The 25,748-nt window shown below is 38.5% G+C and overlaps 1 protein-coding gene across 6 annotated transcripts in view; it reads right to left on the bottom strand.

The window, feature by feature from the left end:
• Window positions 1–25,209, bottom strand: part of itgb4 (integrin, beta 4) — a 38,703-nt gene extending 13,494 nt beyond the window's left edge. For 3 of the 6 annotated variants that reach the window (XM_088438874.1, XM_088438879.1, XM_088438876.1), the window contains exons 1-28: window positions 19,374–19,429; window positions 15,716–15,804; window positions 13,933–14,015; window positions 12,175–12,276; window positions 11,879–12,083; window positions 11,705–11,801; window positions 11,446–11,617; window positions 10,033–10,296; window positions 9,869–9,958; window positions 9,606–9,728; window positions 8,357–8,524; window positions 8,194–8,270; window positions 7,874–8,082; window positions 7,677–7,780; window positions 7,495–7,590; window positions 6,065–6,197; window positions 5,858–5,983; window positions 5,611–5,729; window positions 4,764–4,797; window positions 4,490–4,684; window positions 4,311–4,414; window positions 4,186–4,244; window positions 4,082–4,105; window positions 3,855–4,003; window positions 2,630–2,809; window positions 2,380–2,528; window positions 1,421–1,628; window positions 17–334 (exon numbers count right to left, since the gene is read on the bottom strand). In XM_088438874.1, the coding sequence (XP_088295000.1) occupies window positions 17–334; window positions 1,421–1,628; window positions 2,380–2,528; window positions 2,630–2,809; window positions 3,855–4,003; window positions 4,082–4,105; window positions 4,186–4,244; window positions 4,311–4,414; window positions 4,490–4,684; window positions 4,764–4,797; window positions 5,611–5,729; window positions 5,858–5,983; window positions 6,065–6,197; window positions 7,495–7,590; window positions 7,677–7,780; window positions 7,874–8,082; window positions 8,194–8,270; window positions 8,357–8,524; window positions 9,606–9,728; window positions 9,869–9,958; window positions 10,033–10,296; window positions 11,446–11,617; window positions 11,705–11,801; window positions 11,879–12,083; window positions 12,175–12,276; window positions 13,933–14,015; window positions 15,716–15,804; window positions 19,374–19,414 (3,718 nt within the window). In that variant the 5' untranslated portion in view covers window positions 19,415–19,429. Of the gene's footprint in view, window positions 1–16; window positions 335–1,420; window positions 1,629–2,379; window positions 2,529–2,629; window positions 2,810–3,854; window positions 4,004–4,081; window positions 4,106–4,185; window positions 4,245–4,310; window positions 4,415–4,489; window positions 4,685–4,763; window positions 4,798–5,610; window positions 5,730–5,857; window positions 5,984–6,064; window positions 6,198–7,494; window positions 7,591–7,676; window positions 7,781–7,873; window positions 8,083–8,193; window positions 8,271–8,356; window positions 8,525–9,605; window positions 9,729–9,868; window positions 9,959–10,032; window positions 10,297–11,445; window positions 11,618–11,704; window positions 11,802–11,878; window positions 12,084–12,174; window positions 12,277–13,932; window positions 14,016–15,715; window positions 15,805–18,865; window positions 18,892–19,373; window positions 19,430–25,136 lie in introns of those variants that run through there. The other 3 variants (XM_088438877.1, XM_088438878.1, XM_088438880.1) reach the window with 3 other exon arrangements.
• Between the last annotated feature and the right edge of the window lie 539 nt (window positions 25,210–25,748).

Raw genomic sequence — 25,748 nt, 5'->3', positions numbered from 1 at the left:
TTAGACCACAACCAACCTCCTTCAACAACATTGACAATCGTGGTCTTCCTCTCTCCAATAGTGGCATTGCTACTAGGGTCCCAAAGCTCCAACTGGAAGCTATCAGGCTGACTCAGAGCAGGATTGCTTCTTGGGTCGATCACTATATTCTTCTCAGTCTCTCCAGGGTTAAATTTCAGAAGACCGGAGAGGTCGAAAGGTTGGCCCTTCTTTTTGCGCCATTTTACCGTAGCGGGGCTGTCCTGGTTGCGAGTGCGGACCACAGGGATAGTGTAATTTGGGTCGGATGTTGTGAAGTTCTGGGTGCCCCTCTTGAACATCATCACACTGGGTTCTGATTGATAGTCAAACATGGGAGGGAGAAAATGAATGTGTCAGGTCTTGAACACAAGTACTTTGGCCATCTATCCATCCATCCATCCATCCATCCATCCATTTTATAGATCCGCTTATCTTCACAAGGGTCGCAGGCTTGCTGGTGCCTATCCCAGCTGACTTCAAGCAGTAGGCGGGGGACACCCTGAACTGGTTGCCAGCCAATTACAGGGCACACAGGGACAAACACCCCATCACATCTAAGGACAATTTAGTATGTCCACTACACCTGACATGGCAGGAAGCTGGCTTGCCTGGAGAGAACCCATGGGGGCTCGGGGAGAACATGCAAACTCCACACAGGAAGGTCGGAGCTAGGTGGATTTGAACTCGGGTCCCTTTAACAGTGAGACGGACGTGCTATTCACTGCGTCACCGAGCCACCCGTACTTTGGCCATGGCACATATTTGACAGTTCTTGGTGAAATGTACAACTAGTACTACGATAATTCATTCGAATGATCCCACCCCCACACACAACTTATAATATTAAATAGCACAATAAAATCACAATCTATTGATTATTTTGCCAGGCGTGGTGAGTGTTCAAAATTTCACAGCTTTCAAGAATGTTAAGACCAACATAATTATATTTTTTCTGGCAAAGAGCACATTGCCTTGGCAACAGCGTTTCGTAAAATGTAAAGCTCCGCTTATACTATTCAGTTTTACAATTTTTAGAGGAAATATTTTGTTGTGTATTGTTATGTCTCAGGGAAGTAATAATGAATGCATTTCTGTTATGACCTTCAAAGCAGTATTTTTTTTAAGAAAATGCAGCTGAAAATAATATCACAACAGTAACTCAAGTACATTTAACTGTTCTTCCTGTGCATACAGGAATGTAGAGGAACACACATAGTAATGTGATAAATTACTGTCATAAATGGATGAATAGAAGATACATTTTTCAACCAATTAGATCAAATTAGATTATTTTTTTCTGGAATTCCGATGCGGTTCACAGAAAATGAATGTTCTGCTATGCAAGAAATCACTCACTTTGAATAAATGCCAAAATAAAAGACAATCTAAACTTTCGTACCTGGCAGGTCAGCAATTGTGACAGTCGTTCTGGGGTAGCGCCCAAGCTTGGCGCCCTGTCGCGGATTACTGAGGTCCATGACAAACTGTTTGACCTGTTTGTCATCCAAGAGGGCATCTTTCTCACCCAGCTCCAACAGACGAACCGGAACAATCTTCTGGGTCTCACCAGGGCCGTAAGTAAGATCTCCATCCACAGTCACATAGTCCTGAAATACATAGAGCGCAGATGTCAAACCCAAGGCCCGGGGGCCCATTCTGGCCCACCACATAACTTTATGTGGCCCACGAAATGCTGATTATGACTTAAGGTTCCTGGTTAAAATGCCAAATTTGCACATCTACAACACCAGGTGGTGCAGTGGCGCTCTCATTGTCAAAGGGTGCCGGAGTTCTAAACTTGCTGTCGACAACATTTTTGTTTCAAAATGACATTAATGATTGATGTCATTTAGAAAGAAAAATCAGCACTTTTTATTTCAGGTTCAAATATTTAAGACACATTATTAGCGTTAATGTTCCAATTTACATTGATTTATTGATCTAATTGTTTTTCAGCATAAAACGGTTCAGTTGGTCAAAATTGCTTCTTGTTTCAAGATGGAATGACATTTTTATTGAGGCGCTGTGATAGACTTTCAACATTTTTTTTTTCAGATTCAGAATAAGCTGTTACCTGTATAAACCCTGCAAAAAGTAGTTAACACTTGCTCCAAGTTGATGAAAGTTAATATTAAAAAGTCCACCATTTTAGGTATACTTATTACAATTTTCAGACATAATGATCTCATTTATAGTCACTGCAGCGAGTGAGTGTGTGTGTGTGTGTGTGTGTGTGGGGGGGGGGGGGGGGGGGGTGGCAAAATGCTTTCTCCTTCCTTGAGTCGTAAAAAATAAATAAAAGCACTGACCCAGTCAGTGAAAAGCCCATGGATTCAATGCAAATAGATAGACTCTTACTTTTTTATCCTTGGCTGTGAGATCTCGTGTACGGTAGGATACTTGTGTGCGTCCGTCCTCAATGATCTCTCTACTAATTGGAATATTTGCCACTCCATCCTGTCTGCTGTAGGTGTAAGCCGGTTGGAGGAAGGAGAACACACTGGAGGCTTGGGAAAAGAAGTGAAAGACTGTTAGTGCAATTGAGTGCAATCGGCAGATGGTACTTAATTATGACATCATTGTCATCATTTTCAAAGTTTCTCCTGACCATGTTCTTTGATGATGGTGATGTTAACTAAGCGTTTTCCAATTTTGGCAATTCCAAGCGGGACGTCTGTGGCCTCCACCAACAGTTGCTTTTTGTCATCATCTTCATCCTTGGTAAAGAGTGGTACATGAACATCCACCGACTCTACACCTTCTTGGAACTCGATAGCTCCTGCAGCCTCTGTGCAGATAAAAGTAAATGAAATGAAAATGATTGTTAACTTAAATTGAGATTAATAACACAAGCCATGTAAAGCACCTACATTGATCTTTTATTTTCCATGACTATTCTCAAGTTACAAACAGCTATAAATGTGCCAATCAGTCAAGATCAAGGTATGTTTAACACGAACAGAACTTGTGAACGTGATTTTTTTTCATGCCTTAAAATACATATTGCGTAGATTGGTGGTTCACAAATGGGGTAGAGGTACTCATAGTGTACATAAGCAGTGGTGTGCCTTAGGGGATGGCAAGGCCTTCTCTGCCAGCCTAGACATACTCAGAAAAACAGATTTCTTCACTAATATGTTTAAGTAAAATTATTGTCGTTGGTCTGTCCTGGACTGCAGTGATTCCAGTGCTATATATTAATTAGTTGGATAAAAACATTTTTCTGATCATTTTTTAGCTAGCTAGAGCTTCCAGGTTCCTTGAAATCTGCCAGACCCTTCAGAAGTAAAAGAAAATGGACACGCCCTGTTCAGTTTCCAGCATTCGGACCAATCATCTCGGGAGACTGCAACCTCAGGGGAAGCTAGATGGCCCGACATAGACATCACCATGTATAGCATGTGATTGGATAAGCTCTCCCAAGAGTCACAGTGCCCTTTGCCACAAAACGTCATGAATTTGAACCAGGAGATTTGTTTGCTAACAACATATTGTTTCTTTTTTTTTCCTTCTTTTTTTTTTAAACCCATGGCAGAAGGAGAAGAGATGGCTCTGGTTTCAAATATACTTGGCACACCATTTTCATGACGGACCTTCCAAGAAAAACTGAATATTGTGATCGTCTGTCCTAGTAGGGAAAAATGTTTTGTCTGTTGAATGCTCATTCTTGGCATTGAAGTGTCTTAAAACTCATGGTAGACCATGACTGGACAGAGGCGGCTTTCAGCATTAGCCTCCATGCCCATAGACATTTTTATTTTACATTAGAAATACTTTTGCTTTTATTTTTTATTTGTTATTGTAGATTGAAATATGATACATTTCCATCATACCTCTGTCTGTTGCAACAGTGTAGTAACCAGGCAACACTTTAAGGTCATTGAAGTGTCCCGATTGGACATTTCTCTCAGTCAATCTGACAATATCAGGGTAGCTGCTGCGAGGAGCAGACAAGATGGTGTCCATGATGGTGTAGTCCTGCCTGTAGATCACAAGGGGTATTACATATTTTTGTCCTTTGGGACCACAGACCTATGTACTGTATAATTATGGATGTTACCTTTTCCCTGCATTTCTCTGTGTTCTGCCCAAAAAAAGACATTTAGTTTATTAAAACAGATCAAAATGCAAATATATTGTAAAACCTGACAAGTCATGTTTTACCTAAATGAAGTCTTCTGCATTTTCTGGGCCCCAGGAATTTGTTTGTAGACCTCATTAAGCTGAAAAAAATACTACATTTAGCTATCATCCACTTGGTTACCAATGAACCAAAGATGCAAACTCACATTATCTGCGACTTCTTTACGAAGCTGTTCTGCATCTCTGGAGTCGGGGCGAGACAAGTTCTCAGAAAACCTTCTGTTAAGCCGCAGGGAGATTGGATACTGAACTGTAAAGGAAGAATATCTGCATTAGAACTGCCCTTTAATCTACACCATCTGTAAACATACAGTTAAAGACTTACTGGTTTCTTTAGGGTTAGGCTTGACTAGAACTTGAGGGTGGTTGGGACTTCGGTGCACATTATCTGTAACCTTCCAGCGAACGACATCAGTCCCTTTGAGAGGGCCATTCCTCACCATAGGTGTGTCCAAGTGGTCTGAGGTGAGCAGAGACTGGCGGAGAAGATACTCATCTTCCTTGAATCCAACCGTGCGACCTAAAAAAAAAAACATGAACATCCACATCAATATACATCTACGTGGGAAATGAGAGGGTTTATGAAGTTTACATCATACCTTTTCTACAACAAGGCAGCAGGGCGAGGCAGCTCTGAGACAGAATAGAAAAAGCATTAATTTCACTGCAACTGTAAAATGAAAATGGCTAATAATCATAGTACAATTTATACAAATTTACAAATGTCCATCTATGGTGTTTCACATCACATGTTAGTGATAAGACAGCAGATTTTCAGTAGACAAAATTACACAAACTGGTTAAATTGTCTTTTAATGTATGTGTCAGTTGTCTACTTTCACTGGGGGTTACAAATAAATGCTTGAAGCAAACATGCTTTGACGCTTATGTGGAGAAATGTGCAATGAAAACTATGCTTGAACAGGCGTACATTTAAAAAAAGTAAAAGTTTAAATGTGTTTAAAGGGTTTAAGAAGTATAAACTACAAATATTGTACTTCTTTATATCTTCAAGATAAATGGGGGGTGCACTGTACATACATTTTAAGATACACCAAATACAATTATTTTGCTAACCGACCTATCAATGAGCCGACAAACAGATGTAAGCTATATTATTCCCCATTCATGACCTCATTTAAGAGAAATGTTTGCCTTTTTAGCACCTCATGTTGTCTGGAAAACATTGTAATTGTATAAACGTTGAGCCAATCCTAGCTTGGTTTCAAAATATAACGTCAAAATGCTGCATTATTAATTGTGTGCCAAATCGTAAAAATGAGTAGTGTATATAATCAGAGCAGGAAAAAGTCGACCAAGCCGGGTAAATTTACTTTAATATGAGGTTGACCGTGTCGAGCCATGTTTGTGACACTTTTTTCGACATGGACTTTTCTTGCAGATGCACCCTTTGTTGCAATGATGGTCACAGAAAAATTTTCTTACCTGGCAACAGGTTTTGCAACAGGCACAGTATTTCCAGCAGCAGAGGGCCAAAAGTGCCAGCAGTAACAAGAGGAACAAGATAAGAGGGAGCAACCAGAGGAGGCTGGCAGCTGGACAATCTGGAGAAATGTCCCAAAAGTAGAAGAGAAAACATTGATATGACAATCATACACAGCACTCTTATGTTAGCTCATTTGCTACTTTTGTTTGTATTTACAGTATTTAGTTAAATATATTTCGGGATTACCTTTCTTCTTGAGCATTTGAACTTCTAAGTCTTTAGATTGAGGAACTTTGGGGTTTTCTACCGTGTAGTGATATGTGCAATCATCGTCCTCATCGCGAAAACTACACTTGTCAAGCACCTTGTCCTCTGAAACAAAAACCAGGACACATTTAATTGATACAAAGGCGAAACATAACGTGACCTGTACCAAACAATCATTTCCCGCACCGTCTTTGAGTTCGTCCACCATGATGACTTTGAAAGGACACTTGTCACATTCTTTCTTGTCCTTCTTTTCCCCTGTCTTCCATGCCCGACACTGAGCGCAACTCCGTGTGGCTTCACACGCACCGAGCTGAGCCTGAAAAGACCAGAATCACAGTTGTAAACACTTTGTCAAACCAATACACAATTAGAAATTATGACTTATAAACAATAAAATGCTTTGTATAGACTATCACACATTGTTATGTTTGTTTTAGTGGTTTTAGTTTGTAGTAGTGTCAGACCGCGGGCATCATATTGTGCATGCTATTATTTTATGTAATAGTGCAGGGGTTCTCAAACTTTTTGGAATCAGGGACCCTTTTTAGGAGAGCACATTTTTCAAGGACAGCCCCATTGCAAATGTTTTGCAGAAACAGCAAAAAAGTACAGTATATGTATTTGTTACTTTTCAGCTATACTGATGTTTACAAAATAAAAATTGTGACTTGCATGCCTCCTCATAACAAACTGGGCCAATAACCCCCAAACAGGTTGCTGTATGTGGTCTGTAATGCCACAGTAGCATTTTATAACTGAAGAGTCACTGTCCAGGTACAGGTCAGTTGTATTTAACTTTGGCATTGCATACATTTGCATTCAATTTAGGACACAGTTTTTTTTTTCAAACATATTAGGTAGAAATGACTGTTTTAGCAATATGTGCAATACGTTTTAAATGAATTATAATTCAAATAGAGTTTTTAACATTTTCCTACATTTAAGTGCAATTCTAATGTTGCTAATGTTACATTGGCTTAGAATATTAATCATTATCAGAGGGGTGCCAAAAAGTTGATTCTTATTTTACTTGTTGGTATGTCAATGAATCAAAATAAAGAACAGAGTATTTTGGGTCACACAGTTTTTGTGGATGAAATAAACTTACAATTCAAATTCATTAAACCAAAAAAGACATTTTAATATCTCCAGTTGATACTCTTTTAAAAAGTAGACTGGTGTAGATAACGATGATTGTTTCACTAGATGATCAAATCACTTTGAACCAATCATTTTGAATTGCATGCTGACTTTAAATCAAATCATACACCTAAACATTAGAGACAACCAAAGATTCCCACACCTAAAATAGTAATTATACTTTCAGAACGTAAACCTCTCTCATTATTTGTATAAACACTGGCCCACAACACAGCTGCTTCAAGTTGCTCACAATGGTGTTACTTGGGAAGCTCAGTATTTTTTAAAGTGGCATAAAATGTCCGACACCATTAAATTATAGCGGTAAATAAATCATTGACGTGGCGTTTTTCATTTTTATCTTGTTTCTGTTAAGTATGCATCATTGAAAGACATATAGAAATCGCATGCATTCCGGACATGCAATATAAATGACTTTGCATAAAATCACATATATAAACAATACTATGTACCTGGAAATTTGGCTCACAGGTCGATGTCAATTCAAGACCAGTTGATAGACATTCACATAGACCGCAAACACATTTCCCACGGCCATTGCACACACCCTGCAAGAAGTAACCAAAAAAAAATGTCCATTTAAGACATGGGATGACATGAAATCAAAATGTTTTAATAAAATGTTTCTACCGACCCCCTTGCTGTCGAGACAGGTCCGGTTGCTCTTAGGACACTCACAGGCATTTCCCTCCCAGCCATCAGAACATACACAGCGGCCCATAATGCAGGATCCTCGGTCTGATGAGATAAAAGAGGAAAATTTTACAAACTTTCTAATTAGCATTTAACCTAAAAAACGTTTTTGTTTCAAATAATCAGTTCCACACGCACCATTGCAGAGGAAGCCTCCAAATCGTGGACACTGGGTTCTATCATACTGGCAGTAAGGTCCTTCAAATTGATCAGGGTTGTAGCACACGCATGTTCCACACTCAAGGCAATCCCCACGACCTGAACAAGGTTCTGTTGATCCTGGGCCGATACAAAGGCGGGTGTCCAGGGCTGAAGCGCTCGCTGAACAGTTACAGAATGTGCTTAACCTGAGACCAACACCAAGATGGAACAAAAACACAATGAGTAAGAAATTGTTGTTAATTGGGGAAAAACGAAAATTAATAAATGCTTTTTTTTTTTCAAATAGGGAATCTCACCAGCCATCATAACATTGACACTTCCCACATACGAGGTCTCCGTTGCCATGGCATCTGGGCGCGTTAGGGATAGCAGCCTAAAGACGAAACAAGAATTAAACTCAATGGGCAAGCCCCATCATCTGAACATTTGGCCAACTTTTGGATGTTAATGTGCATTTACCTTCTCACAATCACAAGTTGGACATAGGACACTGGCTTTCACATTCACTGCAGAGTTAAAGGTTGTAGGTTTAACTCTCATAATGCCCTCTTTTTCATCCATGTCCATTTTACAGACCGGAGACTCGTCGATCATCCTCTGGGCTTTAAGCCTCATCTTGAATTTGCCCTGAAAAACACCAATCCATGCTTTGAAGCAATTGTGTGTTTTGTTTCAGATGTGACTTACTAAAAAACAAGTAAAGATGAATAAAAGACATGCACCATGATAATATGCTATGAATGTTAATAATTTTGTAATCCTATAACCTATAGTGTATAAATATACTGTATACATACATTACACAGTATATACATACAGTATATACATATTTGCGATGGGACAAGAACTTGTAAGATGAGATCTGGCAAAATGAAAACGCAAAGAGATTTCTCGTTCTTTATTTCTTGTTTATTTCTTTTATTCTTTCATTTTAGCTTTTTAGACCATAAATGCAATGAAATACACATCAGAATGCACTGCATGACAGTAAAACATGCTGGAAAATGTTATGAGAAGGCCATCCAATGCTTCAAAATCAACCTTACCCTACCAAATAATGTGTGAACACAAACGCCTTGGAACACTTTTACAGTATTTTGATGTTCTTTCTGGAAGCATGTCGCAATGGCGATAACTTTGACAGAACAAATGGTTTCTTTCTCTGGGAATGAGTTGTGAGCCGTGTTAAACAACACAACGTTGTTCTGAAATCACGTTCAATCGGCAATTCAGGGAACTATTAAAAACGGCTTAATTGTACTGCGCCTGCATTTAGTGCAGCGTCTCGCAGAAAATAAGCCACTAGCTAACAACGCTTGAGTGCCCCTGAGAGATTATTTTTCATGCTGACATCCAAACATAGTAGCTGCTGGTACTAATCACTATTTGAGCGCACAAGGCTGTGTCAAAATGCGTCTTCTGTGCATTCAAAATCACTTGTCATTGAAAAACATATATGGGGAGGGACATAATACTACTACTACGACTACGACTAATAATAATAATAATAATCATCATAATAATCATAATCATAATCATAATCATAATCATAATAATAAAAGGTTTAAAATGGTTTTAAACTAATAAAAAATAGTTTTTTTTTACATTTTTACCCATATACAGAAATATACAATAGTACCAGTATCTATTTATTTATTTATTTTTTATCTATCTATTTATTCATTTATTTATTTATTCATCCACTTACGATTGCTCCAGGTCTGAAATCAAAGGCTCCGTATTCTGCAACTTTCCCACTGGTGGACAAAAACTGAGCCTCAAAGGCTTTGGGTCTGTCCTCTGCACGAATGCTCATCTTGGAACGGATACTCTGAAAAAATACACACCAGAAAAAGTGTTGTCATCGTTTTGTTTATGGTTGAGTGATTTGAGTTCTCACAGGAGTCTCTGAAGAAGAAGGCAGAGAGGATGCACTTCCACATCTGACACATGTCAGAAGTAAGTTATTACCTCAAAAGCAATTTCCATGACTTGAAGGATGTTGGAGGAGTCTTCTTGCAGAAGGCCCACCTCAGCAATGGGGAAATATGTTTGGAGTTTCTAAACAAAGTGCAAACTATTGAGTTATTGTTCATAAGATAATGTAGAATATGTAAAGTAAAATAAACACCAACCTTGTAGTATGTATAGGAGTGGTTGGTGACAGCAAATACGGGGATGATGTTATGCTTGCCAAGCAGACGGACCAGCGTGGGTATGGAAGGGTAATCTTGAGTGGTAGCTTCCGTGTATTTGCCTTCATCATCCAGGTGGCAGAGCTCGTCGTTGCGTGGCAAGATGCCTGACAGCACGTTGGCACCGTCAGCCTCATAGTGGAAGGCGGATTCGGTGGAGAAAACCAGTAAATGTGTACTGTGTTCACGCCAACCAATCTTATCCTGGGATATGAGGGAATCAAGCAGAAATGTATAATGTAGCAGTCTTGATAACATTTCGGATTTAGTTTCAGTTGCTTCTTTTCAATTCAGAATTTTTTTTTTTTTTATTTATTATTTTTTTTTTTTTTGCACACTCAAATGTGTATTCTTCAGTGGTGGGCCCTCAGGGCCAGTATGGCCTTCTTTGCTGGCCAAATATAACCCGACATCATTATCATACTTATAATACAAGTCAATGTAATTTTAAATGTGATTTTCCTAAATATATACAGTTTATCTCCATATTCTGTTTTCTTAATATAATAGTATATCCAGTTGGTTACGCTCATTCTAGTGTTGTACTTTTAGGTTAGAGTTTTTATCCAATCAGAATTCAGCTAACTTGTGTCGCCAAGCTGAATGAAATCTGCCTGAGGCCTTTACAATCAAGAGTGCGGGCGTTTGTGCACTGGACGTGAATGCCCACATAGAGTTAGCAGATAATTGCGAGAACCAATCAGATCAAGAGTTGACAACAGTAAGGCCATCTAGGTAGACAGAGGCCATCTAAGGCCTCACGTAGCACATGACACGTACGTGTCCTGTGATTGGATGGATTGAATGGGAGGCATCGCTATGCAGATCAACCGAGATACAGCTTGTAGCTTTGTTGATCTGCATTAATGGTGTAGCCTACACCAGAGCCAGACCCGGGGACCGTTAACAGGAACATCAAATACATCTACTTGCTTTTACGCCAACCAAGTCATTGAAGTCTTCTTGAGTAAAGAAAGAAAAATTGATTTTGTGTTAAAATAAGTATTTTGGGGGACAGCCATTTTGGCGAGTGCAAGCATTGTTTCATCCTTAATATGTTTTTGTAATTTTAGTTAATTCATATTAAATTAATGGATATCATATATCACGTGTAGTGATAAGTTTTAATTGCTGATGCAGGTTTACTGATCTTTAAATGCTCTGGAAAATAGCCTGTGTTGTACTGTACATGATTAAGGTGATGCAATGCCCAGTAATACATAAGTGTGCTTCTGTATATGATTTCTCCAGCCGTGGTGTCATACATGATGGTATTGTGAGGGGTATTTATTAGAGTAGGACATCAATGAAGGCTTAAATGTGAAATGCATGGACCGCTCTTGGTATTCTTACCCCGCAGACTGCAGCCTGCAGAATGGCATCAAAGCCTCCTTCAGGAGCATCCAGATTGCCAGAGATTCTTTCCTTTTGAAGCTCACTAGTGAAAAAGTTCAAGTCTTTGGTCAGCTTGATGACGTTTTCGAAAGAGAAGGGAGGGTCACTGTTTGGCCATGGTTTTGCAAGTCTGAAGGAAAAATAATGGAGGGACAAAAATGTGAGAAAGCCTATGCAATGTCAATACCGAAGATGTTTACACCCCTATATTTCTTACTTAGCAGGCCTCATGTCTGTTTGGGGCTCAATAACTTTGTCCACAAACTTCCCAAATCCGATCGTGTAATCATCTGACAGCTTTTTCACCAGTGAAGCTGTAAAAGAAAAATCCTACATCAAAGACATGACAAAAGGGGCAAAAGTACCAAAGCGATGGACCCGAGATGCTCACCCAGCTCCTGACCCATCTTCTTCAAGTTGTCCAAATCGTCTTCCATGGAGTTGGAGAAGTCCATAAGAATATAGAGATCCAAAGGCCCTTTGGTTGGGGCAAAGACTTCCACGTCGACCATCTTTTCCTCCCCTGGGAGTAAAGACATGCTCATCTGCTGAGGGGACACCTGCGACTGCGCCATTCGGACGTCGATCTGTTGTTTCTGCGCAGGGGTAACGCAAGGTGGGAGGACATATTAGAGGTTCCATCATTCCTACGTTCCATAAGTTTGGAAGTGATGTAAGTGGACTTACTCTTTCAATCTTCATGCTACTTTGGGCTGTGATCACGGCTGCAGCGCTGCAGCCGTGAGCCAGAATGTTCTCATACAGGTCACAGCGAGGTCCATTAAAGGTCTAAAATGACAAGGACAACTCATTCAAGCAGTTGTGAGCAAGAATTATTATGTTTACCATTTCAAATATAGCCACTTTTTTGACAGTGGTCTGTTTGTGAACGATTGTACATTTTAAACACTGACACAACATACCACCTCGTTTATTTTCAGAGGCAGACTATCTGCACCGTTGCATAAATGCCAGCAGATCTTCATTTGTATATCAGTATGTTAATTTAAAGCAGTGCTTCTCAATTATATTGTGCAAAAACCCCCGGGAAAGGAAGAACCTTTCACCCCCCCTCAACGAATATAAATAGGATTAACGTCAATAAAACTTGCATAAGTATACCTAAAACCATCCTTTTTAACATTAACAAAAGACTCAACTTTCAACAACTGTTAACTACTTTTTACAGTGTTTATACAGGTTACAGGTTAGTCTAAAACAGAAAAAAATAACCATGTCAAATTAAATTTAAAAAGAAAAGGGATGCCAATCCTTATTTTAATGCAATTTCCCTTCACATGGCAAAAACAAAGCCTTTTCCCTGGAGTCATCCACACCTGCCCACTATTTGAAAAGGACTGAGTTAAAGAGATAGTACACCGATTTAACCTTTTCCAACTGCCTTTCAACCTGACATTTGCTGTTGGATGGAATATGACATCACTGGTGCTCAGGGCTCATGTAACAACCAATTGCGGCTTAGCATGACCAAACCCAGAAAACAGTTGAACTATGAAGCGATTTGTCTCAAAATTATTCACATAAATATTTATGTGATTTTCACGTTTTCAAATCCACATATATATTTGTGATTTTCCCGTTTTGTAGATTCAAATACATATTTGTGATATAAAATATAAATTAGATGCACATGCCCGTTGATCCACAAATGCACATTTAAATACTCACTAGCAGAAGAGAATATTTATAAATTGTAAGTCATGAAAAATGAGTACACAACCATGACAAAAGCTTGTGAAATCTGTGGATATATCAGTGAATCTTTAAAAAAACAACTCTTAAAAATTTCAAATACGTTTCAGAATAATACGTGGAAATAGTAAATATGTTTGAGGATCTGAAAAACGCCTGAATACCTTGAATATATTTATGGATTTGAAAAAGACATGTTTGAAATCACACATTTGTTTCCATATCTGAGAAATGTGAAAATCGTGAAAATATTTTTGGATGTCAAAAACACGTAAAAATGACTAATGATTAATTTTGAGACAAATACTCTTGAATCCTGTGTGTGTGAAATTGTTTTCTGTCAAATTGGCAAAATGTGTTTTTTAAAGGTGTTAACTACGTGGAGCATGATGACGTGATCAAAGTAAGACAAAATATTAAAATTTATGCTAAAAATAATGAAATAAGTGCATGGGAAAAATAGTCTGTCCCACTTTTAAACTTTCAATGTGCAATTTACAACATAGCAGCTACATTACTTAAGTTCTACATCAATTTAAAGGAAGAGTACAAACAATTTCGTCTTTGTTTACATCACTATTGTACAGTGACTGATTATGTTCAGCTATCATCTATGACTAACAATAATGATCGCCAACAAGAAAAAAAAAACATTTGTAGTAATGCCAAAGGACTAAAGTCTTGGCTAAATGTGAAGCATGTTCTTTTATGTTCCCGTTTTTATGCTCTGACCTCATCGGGACAGTAGGCGCAGCCTTTCCCCGCCTGGAGGCAGTCCGAGCAGGTTTTGGACCTACTGGCAAAGCAATAGTTGGCTGTGGAGGATAAAAAGAAATTTAGGAGAGGAGATGGACCCAACATAAAAGAAAGTGAGAATAAAATGGTACACCCACACACACAGTTTACAGTATCTGGCTTCTTCATGAATAATTCCTTATTGTATTATCTCTTTCGCTCATCTCAACACACTGCAAAAAGTTCCGGACAAATACAAGAAAAAGATTTTTTAAAATAAGACAAATGCTCTTGTTTTAAGTAAAAAAAAAAAAATCTGCCCATGGGTTAAGAATGATTTTTCCTGCCAAGAAAACCTAATTCAAGACTTTATTCTAAAAGTTTTTATGAACATTTTGAGTTAAAAAATGTGTCAGAAATTCTTAAGCAAGTTTAAGCAAGTTGCAAAAGAACTCTTTCAGTGCCAAGCGTTACTGGAAAAGGAAACCTCAAGAGTGCCAATGTATTTAGCATCTTCATTCACCTTTCAAGGCCAATAGAATATTGTGTGCCACATCTATGTAAATATGGGTTCTGCCATATGAAAGATTGACTTCCATTCTTCAGTTAGAATTGATGTAGGTAATAGCTGTGTTGTAAGTGTGGAATCACTGACATCCAATGGTCACAGTTAGCGCTACAGTGCTCAATTGGCTTGTATTAGGTAAGCATTAGACAAGGGTCTGCTCTTCTCCATAAAAAACATATTTGACAAGAACGTTATTATTTATTATTTTTATTACTATTTTAGAAGATGAGAATTCTCGTCCATGGCATGGAATGAGTTAAATGTAATTAAATAGTTCTCAATACAAGGTCAAATTTTAAAATGTTTTTTTATTTGAAAAGAACTCTCATTTACATTTTGTTAATTTGTAGGTAACCACTCTACCACTGAGCCATGCCAATAGTAAAAATAGGGAAAAATAACCACTTCTATAAATCCTTCAAAATGTAGCTTAGGAATTTGTTTTTCCCACGTTAAGGCCTAGAATTAAGCAAATAGTTATATTGTACTGCAAAAACGGCATTAATATATTATCATGACTTTAAATTGACACCCATGTATAATTGTAATTTTGCAAATTTTGCAAGCGCAAACAGAGCAATTGCTTATACTTGTACATGACGGTTGCCTGCACACAGCAACTTGTATGATATAAACAAGCCTAAAATAATTATAAGCAAACATGTACAAGGGCTTGTGTATTAAATGCAAGATAGGAACATTGATAATTTTCAATGAAAGCTTTTCTGATGAAGTAGCACTGTGTTGAAAATGTTGCATTTATGAGAATTTTCAAGGCTAATTTACTGCCAATGAAGTGAGCACAAGATAAAACAAAGAGGATAACATCACCGTAATTTTATTTTCTGCTCTGTTTGGCTCTTCAGTACAATGAAACTTTTTCCTACTATGACTATTTTGTATTTACAATGTGACGAGTTTGCACACATTTTCTCAGAGGTATAAGACAATTTTGCATCAGCTACCACACCACTAGTGCACAATATTGTATTTATGTTTGTGTGTGTGTGTGTTGATTTCATTCAGTTTTACATTAAATTGTGAATATATTCATGACTCTCCAATCAAGCAATCAATTCAACCAGTTTAATATATTTTTAAAAAATGTAATAATTTGAAATTTGTCAAAATGCATTTTGTGTCGACAATTGCTTGCTAATAAATAATCAGCAGCACCCTCAATGCGCTAATCAATACGGTCATCTGCTGTACCTTCAGTATAGGAGCAGCTCATTAGAATGAGCACAAGGCCAAGGCCCAATGAGAGATGTAACGTCCATCTCCCCATCGCCTTCCTGCACCTGAAACACACAAGTAACAACTTAAGTCTACTAACGCAAAAGACAAAGCTGGAAAATGTTACGTAGAGCAAGAAAACTGAGAAAGATATTGTTTGAAACACCTGTACGTTTTCTTGGTCAAGGCTGAGCAAAGGTAAATAGAACCAGATATGCGGACAGACATTTGCGCAAGATCGTATTAATATGTGGACAGTGGTAAAGATGTAAAGCATGTGTTCACACTAATAGTTAACAAGCAACGTGGGATGTGGGTAACTTTCCACTTAACAGTAGACTGAAAATTGCAACATACAGTTAAATAGATAGTCCGTGGAATTTCATCTGCAAATTTCCCTCAGGGCTTTTGATCATCATACCTTCATGTAGGCAGTTAAGTAATGACATGTTTCATGCAGCTTCAGCTGTTGTGATATGTGCGACAGGAAGGGAAAAATAGAGGGTGGGGTGTGGAAATACCCCACAATGCCTTGTTGAGTCCTCACTGTGTAAACAAGAATTGAATATGTGATGGAATCATATTTGGAGAAATGAACTGGTGGGCTGAAAATTTCGATATGTCCATAACCATCTACTGGGTGTTGGCACAGGATTTTTCACAGTAGTTGTAACAAAAATGGCTGTAAAAATGACTAAGATTTGGTAGTTTTGTTCAACAATTGCGTCATGACTAGTCATGTAAATTTGGGTGATTAATCTATCTATCTATCTATCTATCTATCTATCTATCTATCTATCTATCTATCTATCTATCTATCTATCTATCTATCTATCTATCTATCTATCTATCTATCTATCTATCTATCTATCTATCTATCTATCTATCTATCTATCTATCTAAGCTAGCTAGCTATATGCATAGAACGTTACAAAAAAGCTATTCTTCCTCAAAATAAAGCTATTTTTCCCAAATGACTCTTCTGCTGTATGGCTGAGCAGTAATACTTATTTAATATAAAATATTTATAAAACAAATAAATAAAACAAAAATTAAAAGCTCAATAATGCACATATAATAATGCAGGAAAAAAACAAAAATAAAGCAATAATTCTGCTAGATTTATGAACATAATATGTTATTTGTTTGTTTTCAGTTTTTTAAAACTCTGTAATTTTTATCTTATTCTGTTTATGAATACATTTTCAGGTGTAGTTACTTCATTAGTTTTGCTTAACTATAATAACTTTGGTGGGCAAACACTGCACAACACCAATGCCAAATGACAAGGGATAAAAATTACACAAGATGTGTACTACACATAAGAAAGGCTATTTGTTCAGGGATGATTTACAATTTCAAGAAAGAATTTCTTCTCAAGGTGAGAGAATGACCAGTCCAAGTTAAAAAACAGCCTGAAAACACATGGGAAAGTCACCTTAACACCTCCTTGTGAGTGTGAACTGACCACAGCGATGTGTGTGTATGTATGTGTATCACATAAATCACTGACCACGATACATTTGGGCGGACAAACCAGCTCCTTTCCTACAAAACATAACCATCAATCACAGAAATATGCGCTGAAAAAGCCTTTTTAAAACACAGGCAGGTGTTTTATCCACTTGGAGAATTTTAATCTTAGAAGCATTTGAGCCATTGAGCGGTTTTGGTGAATAGTGTAAATAATCACTATTATTAACTCATTCGCTGACAGCCCAATAAAAATATATCTTTGACGTCTATCGCCGTCAATGGCAATGATTGACTTAAGTGGCCATGTACCCACGAACAAAAACAAGCCTTGAAGGTCGTAGACATGGGAGGGGTCTGACCCCACCATGACACACCATAGGCGTTTGTGTAAAGTCTGGTAAGACATCTGACATTGACGACAAGCTCAATTATCTGAAACCAACTGAAAACAAAGTATTAGCCTTAGGCTATTGCTGTGTGCCACCTGGAAAAGAAAGCATAGCAATCTGACACTGTGTGCAGGTATATGGGACTGACAATATAAACATTAGGCATTCTTTCATCTTGTATCATGTGATCCGGTTTCTTTCTCCTGTTTTGAACACCACATTGGTGTAGAATGACTTGTCATTGAGGTGGTATTAGGGAACATACCTTTGCATGTTTGGCCCTGGAAAAGGTATCTAATTGGAACCCTGAATGCCAGTGATTTTTTTGGAGATGTATTTTTGATTAATTATATGTTGTTTGTCATTTATTTTGGGTCTCTAGCTTGGAAAACTCAGCCCAGTGGTTGTCGACTATATTTCGCCAAGCAAGAACGAGAAAAGTTTTTGCGCCCCCTCCACTTGATGCGCTGACTATAAATAAGATTATCATCTACAAAAATGGTATAAGTTTACCTAAACCTGTATACTTTTTAACATTAAGAAAAGAAAAAAAGCAAAATAAATAAACTTCCAATAATTGTTAAGTACTTTTTTTACAGCATTTATACAGCTTAGTCTAAAACTGAAAAAAAATGCAAGTGCATCAAAGTGCCAGAAACTAAAAGAAAAAAAAAAAGATGAAAATTCTCATTTTATTGCAATTACACTTCACGTGACAAAAACGTAGTCTTTTCCTTCGGGTCATCTGCACCCCCTCGGCATCGCCTCGCACCCCCCTACTATGTGAGAAGCACTGAATTAGCTGTATGGTATGAATAGAATAAAGTTGTAACACTTAGAGGGTAATCTTATTGACGACTGTTGTTATTGCAATATTCGCTCTCTTTAATTTGATCGTCGTGACTAGGGGATCTCGCTATGTGGGCACCCTCTAGTGGTACACAAAAGAATCACTGAATTAAAGATTTAAATGACGCAAAAATGCACAGTGGTCGAAAACTTCAAAGTACAGCATATAGTTGTATTGAGCTAGAGAGAAACACTGAGCTAGACAAAAATGACAAAAAATACAAAATTCTCAAAGGTATGAGGATCATATCAGCTATCATTGATCATGCATATGACATACAGTTGCATAACGCACACTTAACCAGCAGTCACTTGGCTCTTTGGTCACAGACAAAAATATGAATAAGAAGCAGCAACTGAACTACAATAAAAACAATGTAAGTTTTTGGGTCATTTATGACAGCAAACAAACCTGTTCCTGATCCCACACCAATCCAAGTTCGAAAGTCCAACTATAATGAAATAGGGGAAGAAAAAACCCCACTAAATCCTGTTTGGCATCTGTGATCCAACAGTTTGGAGAAAGTGTGTATCCACCAGCAGTGTTAAAAGTAAAACCTGCAAATTGTAGTATTTTAAAAAAAAAAAGGAATCTTGTTTCTGAGTTTTTCTTCTTCCCCTCTTGTACTGTCCAGTCCGGTCAAATATTGACTGATTTGCCTATAAACTCAGAGAGAGAAGCGTGAGTGTGTGTGAGAGATAAAGATACGGCGCGACTGACTGAATGTGACTTTCTATGCGGTGACTTGATCCCTCCTTTAACTTCAGCGTGCACACACACATGCACGCACGCACTCTCGCTATCCAGGTGAGTAGCAATGACATAGAGGGTTAACTCCCTTCCCGATCCTCTATCTCTTCCACACCCTGTTAGCCGAAAGCTCCACACCTCTGCCACATTCCACTCAGACAGCCGTTACCTGTGTGGGCTTGAGCGTGGGGGCAAGGCCCCTCCTTCCATGGCCTCCTCCCAAATGTTTGGGAGTGGCACATAGAGCAGAAGTCTGCCTTCAGGCTATGGGAAACGTGGTGTGAATGTTGTGTTCGCACTATTGCGCCCTCATCCTGATGGCCATTCCTCTGGTCAAATATTTGATATGAAAACAGCCTCATAACTGGGCTTGTTGCTGTTGCACGTGCGCAACAGAGGCGCCCGCGTGGTACACAGCGTGACGCTCAATCCTCAAGCGCTCCACATTTTCAAAGACGCTTACAAAGCTCCGTGGACATGTTTTCTGAAGGGGAGAACAAGCTGGAGCAGAATGGCAACCAAAAGGAAGAATTTAAACGTTGTACAACAACAACAGACAAAAACAAGAGGAACAGATTATTTACCGTTTAAAAAATTAGTCACTATTTTGTGGTTAGTTTGGAGATCGACCAATTCTTGCTTTTATTTTTGACTTGGACACTTTTTTTATGGACACTTTCTTATGTCAAAATATGGACCGTACACTCAAGACTTTGACTGAACTCAGCTTTACTTATATACCTCTTTTTAACAATCATTTATGCGTATTAAGTGCTTGAGGTGGTGAAATTGGTCATGCAAAAAGATGCATTGTGAAAACACTAAGCTATCACAAATTAAACCAATATCACACCAGGGTTCTGCGGAGGACACACTACCTCATCAGGGACAATACTCACCCACAACACAACCCGTTTGAACTACTGCCATCAGGCAGATACTACACGAGTCTGAGGGCCAAGACTGCCAGGCTGGCAAACAGCTTCTACCCACAGGCCATCCGGTTCTGAACAAATCCCTCATGCACTAATCTGCCTCACCACCAGTCACTTTACCGCATGCACATGTGCTCCTTACAAATCCTGCACAGTGCAGGAAAACTGCTAAATACCTAATAACATTTTTGCATGACATGATATGTTGTACAATCGTCCTCAGATGCATGCAGTTTCTTAACGCTCCACCTACTCAATAATATGCGCAGAATGTAAGCATATGAATTTATTAGTGGTTCATTATTATTGCCCATATTGGTATTACAGTTTTTTTTTATTGCCTACTTTATTATTTGCTCGCATGTGGAATGTAGTCTGCTCGAGGAAGTGAGCAGAATAAGAATTTCACTGTGTAGTATTGCTATGTGTATGAATAAAACTCTTGAATCTTGAAACAACGAATACAAATAAGATAACTAAAAATTAAAAATAAATTTTGAGTCTTATATTGACTTAAAAGAAAACTTTGACATTCAGACCACACTGCAACTACATGATCCATTAAAGTGACAAACTACCAACAAACTACCCCAAAAAATGTTCTCTACCATAATATGTTTCTATAATTCCTTGCTCGTCTAAACATGCCATTCGGACTAATTTAGCATTTGTGATATATGAAGGGTGCAAAACCACTCGTTTTTATCTCAGGGGCCTACCTGGACAGAACCGATGCAGGCTCAGGGAGAACATGCAAACTCTACACAGGAAATTCTGGAGCCAGGTGGATTTGAACTCGGGTCCCAGAACTTTGAGGCGGATTTGGTAACCACTGCCCCACCGAGTCGCCCTTCACAATAATATGCAATAATAAAAATACAATTATCTCGAGTTCTTGTCATAGGGACCTTAAATTAACAGAATACTAACAGACCCCAAGAACAAAAACATCTTTTTGGAAGGATAGTCATCACATTCCTCCAATTAGAAAAGGTGATTTCTTGCATCTCTTTGGTGCGAAGGTCCTCGTGACGCACTTGCATATTATGTGTATGAACAAACACCCAGAGATGACACAGCATGCGCTAATCCCTATTGGAGCAAAATGTCCTCTTTATCATATTTGTTGAAACAAAGCTTAGAATTATCAAGAGAACAAAGTGATAGTGATGTGAATCATTTGCTGTCTCCTTCTGGCAATAAACAACCGCCATTGTGAAACCATCTGCGTCGGGCACATCAAAGTCAGTTCAGTGAGGCCTGCTATGTAAAATAAACACACTAATCTCAATGAAGTAGCCAATGTGTTCATCATTAAAACAAGAAAACATGAAAATAGTGTGTCTTTATAGGCTGAGGACATAGAAAGCAATACATCCGTCTTAACTTAAAATGTACATATGAAATAAATCCATCCAAGTTCAAAAGAGCCTCTGTGCCCAGTGAGCTGCTAGCTCATCATGGGCGGAGCATTCCGATGTATGTTGTCTCTGAACAAGAGCAGCGGTTTCTCGTTTGAAGGGCGACTGCAGCGCAACGGAAATGACTCATCAGTGGGTGTACAACTTTGTGATTGCAATATTGCATATTTGTTTAATTGGACTCAATATTTCATCTTAATCATTCGACGGAGTTTCACAATACAGGTTGGGCTATGTAAATAGATTTCCGCCTTTTCCTACACTAAACATAGCTTTTTGGTTTAGTTCTTTGCTACTAACAGTGGTTAACTACTTTTTGAAATTTAATGACAAGAATTTTAAGGATTGGTAATTCAATAATTAAATTGTCAGTCATTAAAACAGCAACAAAAAAAGAGACATATGAGGTTTCATTTATCTACCAAAGGAACTACTATTACTTTTGGTACTACATCCTATTAGGCAATTCAGCATTACTGTTAATATTGTAGCCATGCTTTAATGACCGTTGAGAAAAAAAAAGTTGTGAAAGTATGCAGTCAGTGCGCAGGTTGTGTCAAGTTAAAATAGCTGCAAGGTGTCTCTTCAAAATATACAGAGGATAAAGAATGAATTGCGATCAATAAATTGCAGTCATAAATACAGAGTTATCTTTTAAAAGTCATGTTTCTTCAACTTTATGCTTTCTGTATGCTGATTAGATCTTTTTTAATGCATCAAGCTTCTTGTGCTTCCATTTTTGAGGGTTGGAAAACAAAAGTCAGTCACACCTTTAAAGTGGACCCTGATTGGCTGTCGATGTGTTTGACTTAACTTGATAGGCTTCTTTTGTGTAAGAAAAGAAAGAAAGTTCATAAGCAGAAAGAAGACATGGAAATGGAAGAGCATGTGAGAGTTGCCAGTTTGATGAATAGTAATTGGAATTAAAATAAGCCCGGATGGCACCTTTGATAAAGGTAAAATGTTATGGATTCTGAATGTAAGAAGTAGCTTTCATACCATAAAAGAAGTTTAGCCAACCACATAAATGCAAAGCACCTAGCAGCGGCTGCTGCCACAGCTGATGCTAGCAACAAACCCGCTAATGTAGGTAGCCATAGCAAAGCTTTTTGCCAAACTAAATTCCGGAACACCCACATTTGTCAACGTTTGTAAGGGACAAGATTTTCGTTTAATGATATTTTCTAACTATGTGTACCAAAAAAACAAAAAACAAAAAAACAGCAGCATTTCTCCTGATTGTTGAAAATAAAGTTGCAGCCAGCACTTGGGACTAGTCTCAAATACAGCAGAAGGTAAATGGTTACAACTGCATCTATTTAAGTCTGCTAAACAAAACATAAATGAGTGAAGCCATTTTTTTGGTTATTGTACATCCATATTTTGATGTACCACAATAATGCAATTAATCTAAAAAGAAAAAGCCCAAGTTGAGGGTTTTTCTCAAACGATTGGGTGAGATTAAAACAGATCAATTACATATGCTGAACAGAACAATGAAAAAGTACAGAAAACTTCATATCCAATTGTTGCAGTCTTTCTGCTATCATGTAAATTTGGGAGAGCTGTTCCGTTCCATGCGAGTGTTGAGTTCAACTTTCAAGACTATGACGGCTTACAGGGGGAGCTACACTGTTGCGATGAAAGTGAAGGATTCCAAAATGTTTGATCATTTGAAGTAACTTGGAGTTATTTAGCTTTTCCTGCTACCACAGTGAAGAGCAAGAAATTGGACAAACTTTAGTTTCATTGAAAATGTCTAGCACATACGCTTCACAGTTCAGGGCACAAGGCTGATCCCAATTCCCAGCAAACAGCTGAGGCCAACTGCAAATATACCGGTCAAAAATAAATAAAGAAACACATAAAGATAAAAAAAATAAAATCAATTTATTTGTCCCCTATATATCTTAATATAATAGTAAACATGCTTCCTTAAATAGCATGCAATGGAGGGCGGCTCGATGGAGCGGTTAAGGGACCGAGTTGAAATCCATCTCGCTTCGGCCTTCCTGTGTGGAGTTTGCATGTTCTCCCCGAGCCCGCTTGACTTCTCTATGGGAACTCCGCTTTCCTCCCACACTCCAAAAACCTGCATGGCAGGTTTATTGGACACACTAAATTGTCCTAAGGTGTAATTGGGTGCACCAATGGTTGTTGGTCTCTGTGTGCCCTCCAATTGGCTGGCAGCCAGTTCAGGATGTCCCCCTTCTACTGCCCAAAGTAAGCTGGGGTAGGCACCAGCAAGCCTGTGACCCTGGTGGCTCTAGAAAATGGATAAAAATGTCTCAAGTCTTAAACTGGTCCCCACCTCGCTCCCAGACGACTTTAAATGAATCCCCCCCCCCCGGCTGTCGTGGGCACCACTTAACAATGGAAGCTCTTGTGTGCTCTAGCCAAATTGTTGGTGGAGAAATTAGCAGGATGGGTATTTTCTAAATTAATCAAATTAAGACAACACAATTCTATTACCTCCCTCATAGACACATCTTATTTTTCTGATCGCGGGTTATGTAATTTCACACTTGATGATAGATAGAACAACCTTATCTAATTTTGTGTTTTCAGTGGCATCTATAGGAAGTTGGTCTTTCTGCCGCATATGGCAAGCAGTGGGTTAATCCATCCGCGGTGAGGTGAGAGCAGCCTTTTCTTCTGCCACTGTACATACCACAATGGCCAGTGTGAAAAGTGACATACAGAGTCCTGCCCCTAGCAACCAGATCGGGTTTACTACAAAAGCTGACTTCTTCCTCAGGGGGAGTAACATTCAGCGGGGAGCTACTTATCTTCCTCCTGTTTTCTCGCAGCTGACATTTTGGCTTTGATGCTGGTCAAAACAGTATTCTCATTGAGGGGGAACTGAAAGGTCAACAAATGTATGTAAAAGTCTGATTTGAAAGCAAAGCAAAGTTAGGAGACATAAAACAGAGGTCTGTACCGGCCCTGACTGCTTTATTACATTTGTTGTGGTCTCTCTAGTATTTTATTCAGCAACTCCAGCAGATCATGTATCATCAGTTTTATTGTCGACTCGTCTGCCTAAAAATTGCGTCACTCACGCCAATGCACGTCTATGAGCAACTTAACGAAATAAAGGCATACAGAGGTTTGCAACGAAAATCCATATGACAATTTATCGTTGTTAATGAGTGCATGATCCAATTCATTTACTCTTAATTTGAAAACAAACCCATTGCCGTTCCACTTACATTAAAAAGCATTTGATTTTGACACTTGCCCGGTTTAAATCTCATGTAAGATACGCGTACCCTCACGAGAGACCTGCTGCAATAACTTGAACATCTGATTTCTCTTAAATCATCAATAACTCACATTAGCAAGTAGAATAGAACTATAGACCATTTTTTTTCATGGGTGATTTGCTATACTAAAAACTCAAACAACTTCATATGTTACACAGCAGCTACAACATGGAACCAAGAGTCATTATTCACTATAGTCACAAATAAATTAACAAAAAGGTAGATTGCACTACAAACTACTCAAAAGCGCTATAATCAACATATTCATTAGTTATATTAATAAATACTTGTGCCTTGAAATATGACTTACAGTGAACAGAGATGTTGTCCGGGTGAAGTAGAAGCATGAAGTTCCACAGACTGCTCCCTTTAAACAAGCTACTGGAAAACTACTGAACTAAAATGACTTTGTTTTACACAGCCAGTTATCTCGCCGCTTGCACACTCAGTTGTGAGCCCGGTCTGAGGGCTCCTCACCAATTTACATGACAAAAAAAAAAAAGAAAAAAAAAGAGCCTGCTTTTGGATGACTGACTTCATTCAGGAATGAACACCCCTGAATTTGTTCACCCCAAAATGATTGAATTGGCTGCAGAGGACCCTGGCAACAAGTCAGTGGCATTTTCAATGTTTTTCACTTAACAGTACTCATTGAACATAAAATGAAGGTGACACGAACAACGGCAGTGCACTATGCTTGTTTCGGTTGTAGTCAAGCAAAGGCGATGCCATGTACCCAAAACAAATTCTGCTTCGGGCTACATATAGGGCTTGGCCCGGCTTTGGCTAGAACGCACCTAATTACCAGAAGTGTTGGATTGAACCAACTTTCCATCATGTGCCGTCGTTTGTTTGTCCATGTGACTTCCACGTGCATGTGCCTTGTAAGCTAACCAGGGAGCGTCACATCTGAATCTTATCA

Source organism: Hippichthys cyanospilos, chromosome 17 (assembly GCF_059441005.1).
Source record: "Hippichthys cyanospilos isolate Australia breed blue-spotted pipefish chromosome 17, RoL_Hcya_1.0, whole genome shotgun sequence".
Taxonomy (NCBI): domain Eukaryota; kingdom Metazoa; phylum Chordata; class Actinopteri; order Syngnathiformes; family Syngnathidae; genus Hippichthys; species Hippichthys cyanospilos.
The sequence above is the reverse complement of the archived record's forward strand: the minus strand, read 5'-3'. Positions and strand labels throughout refer to the sequence as shown.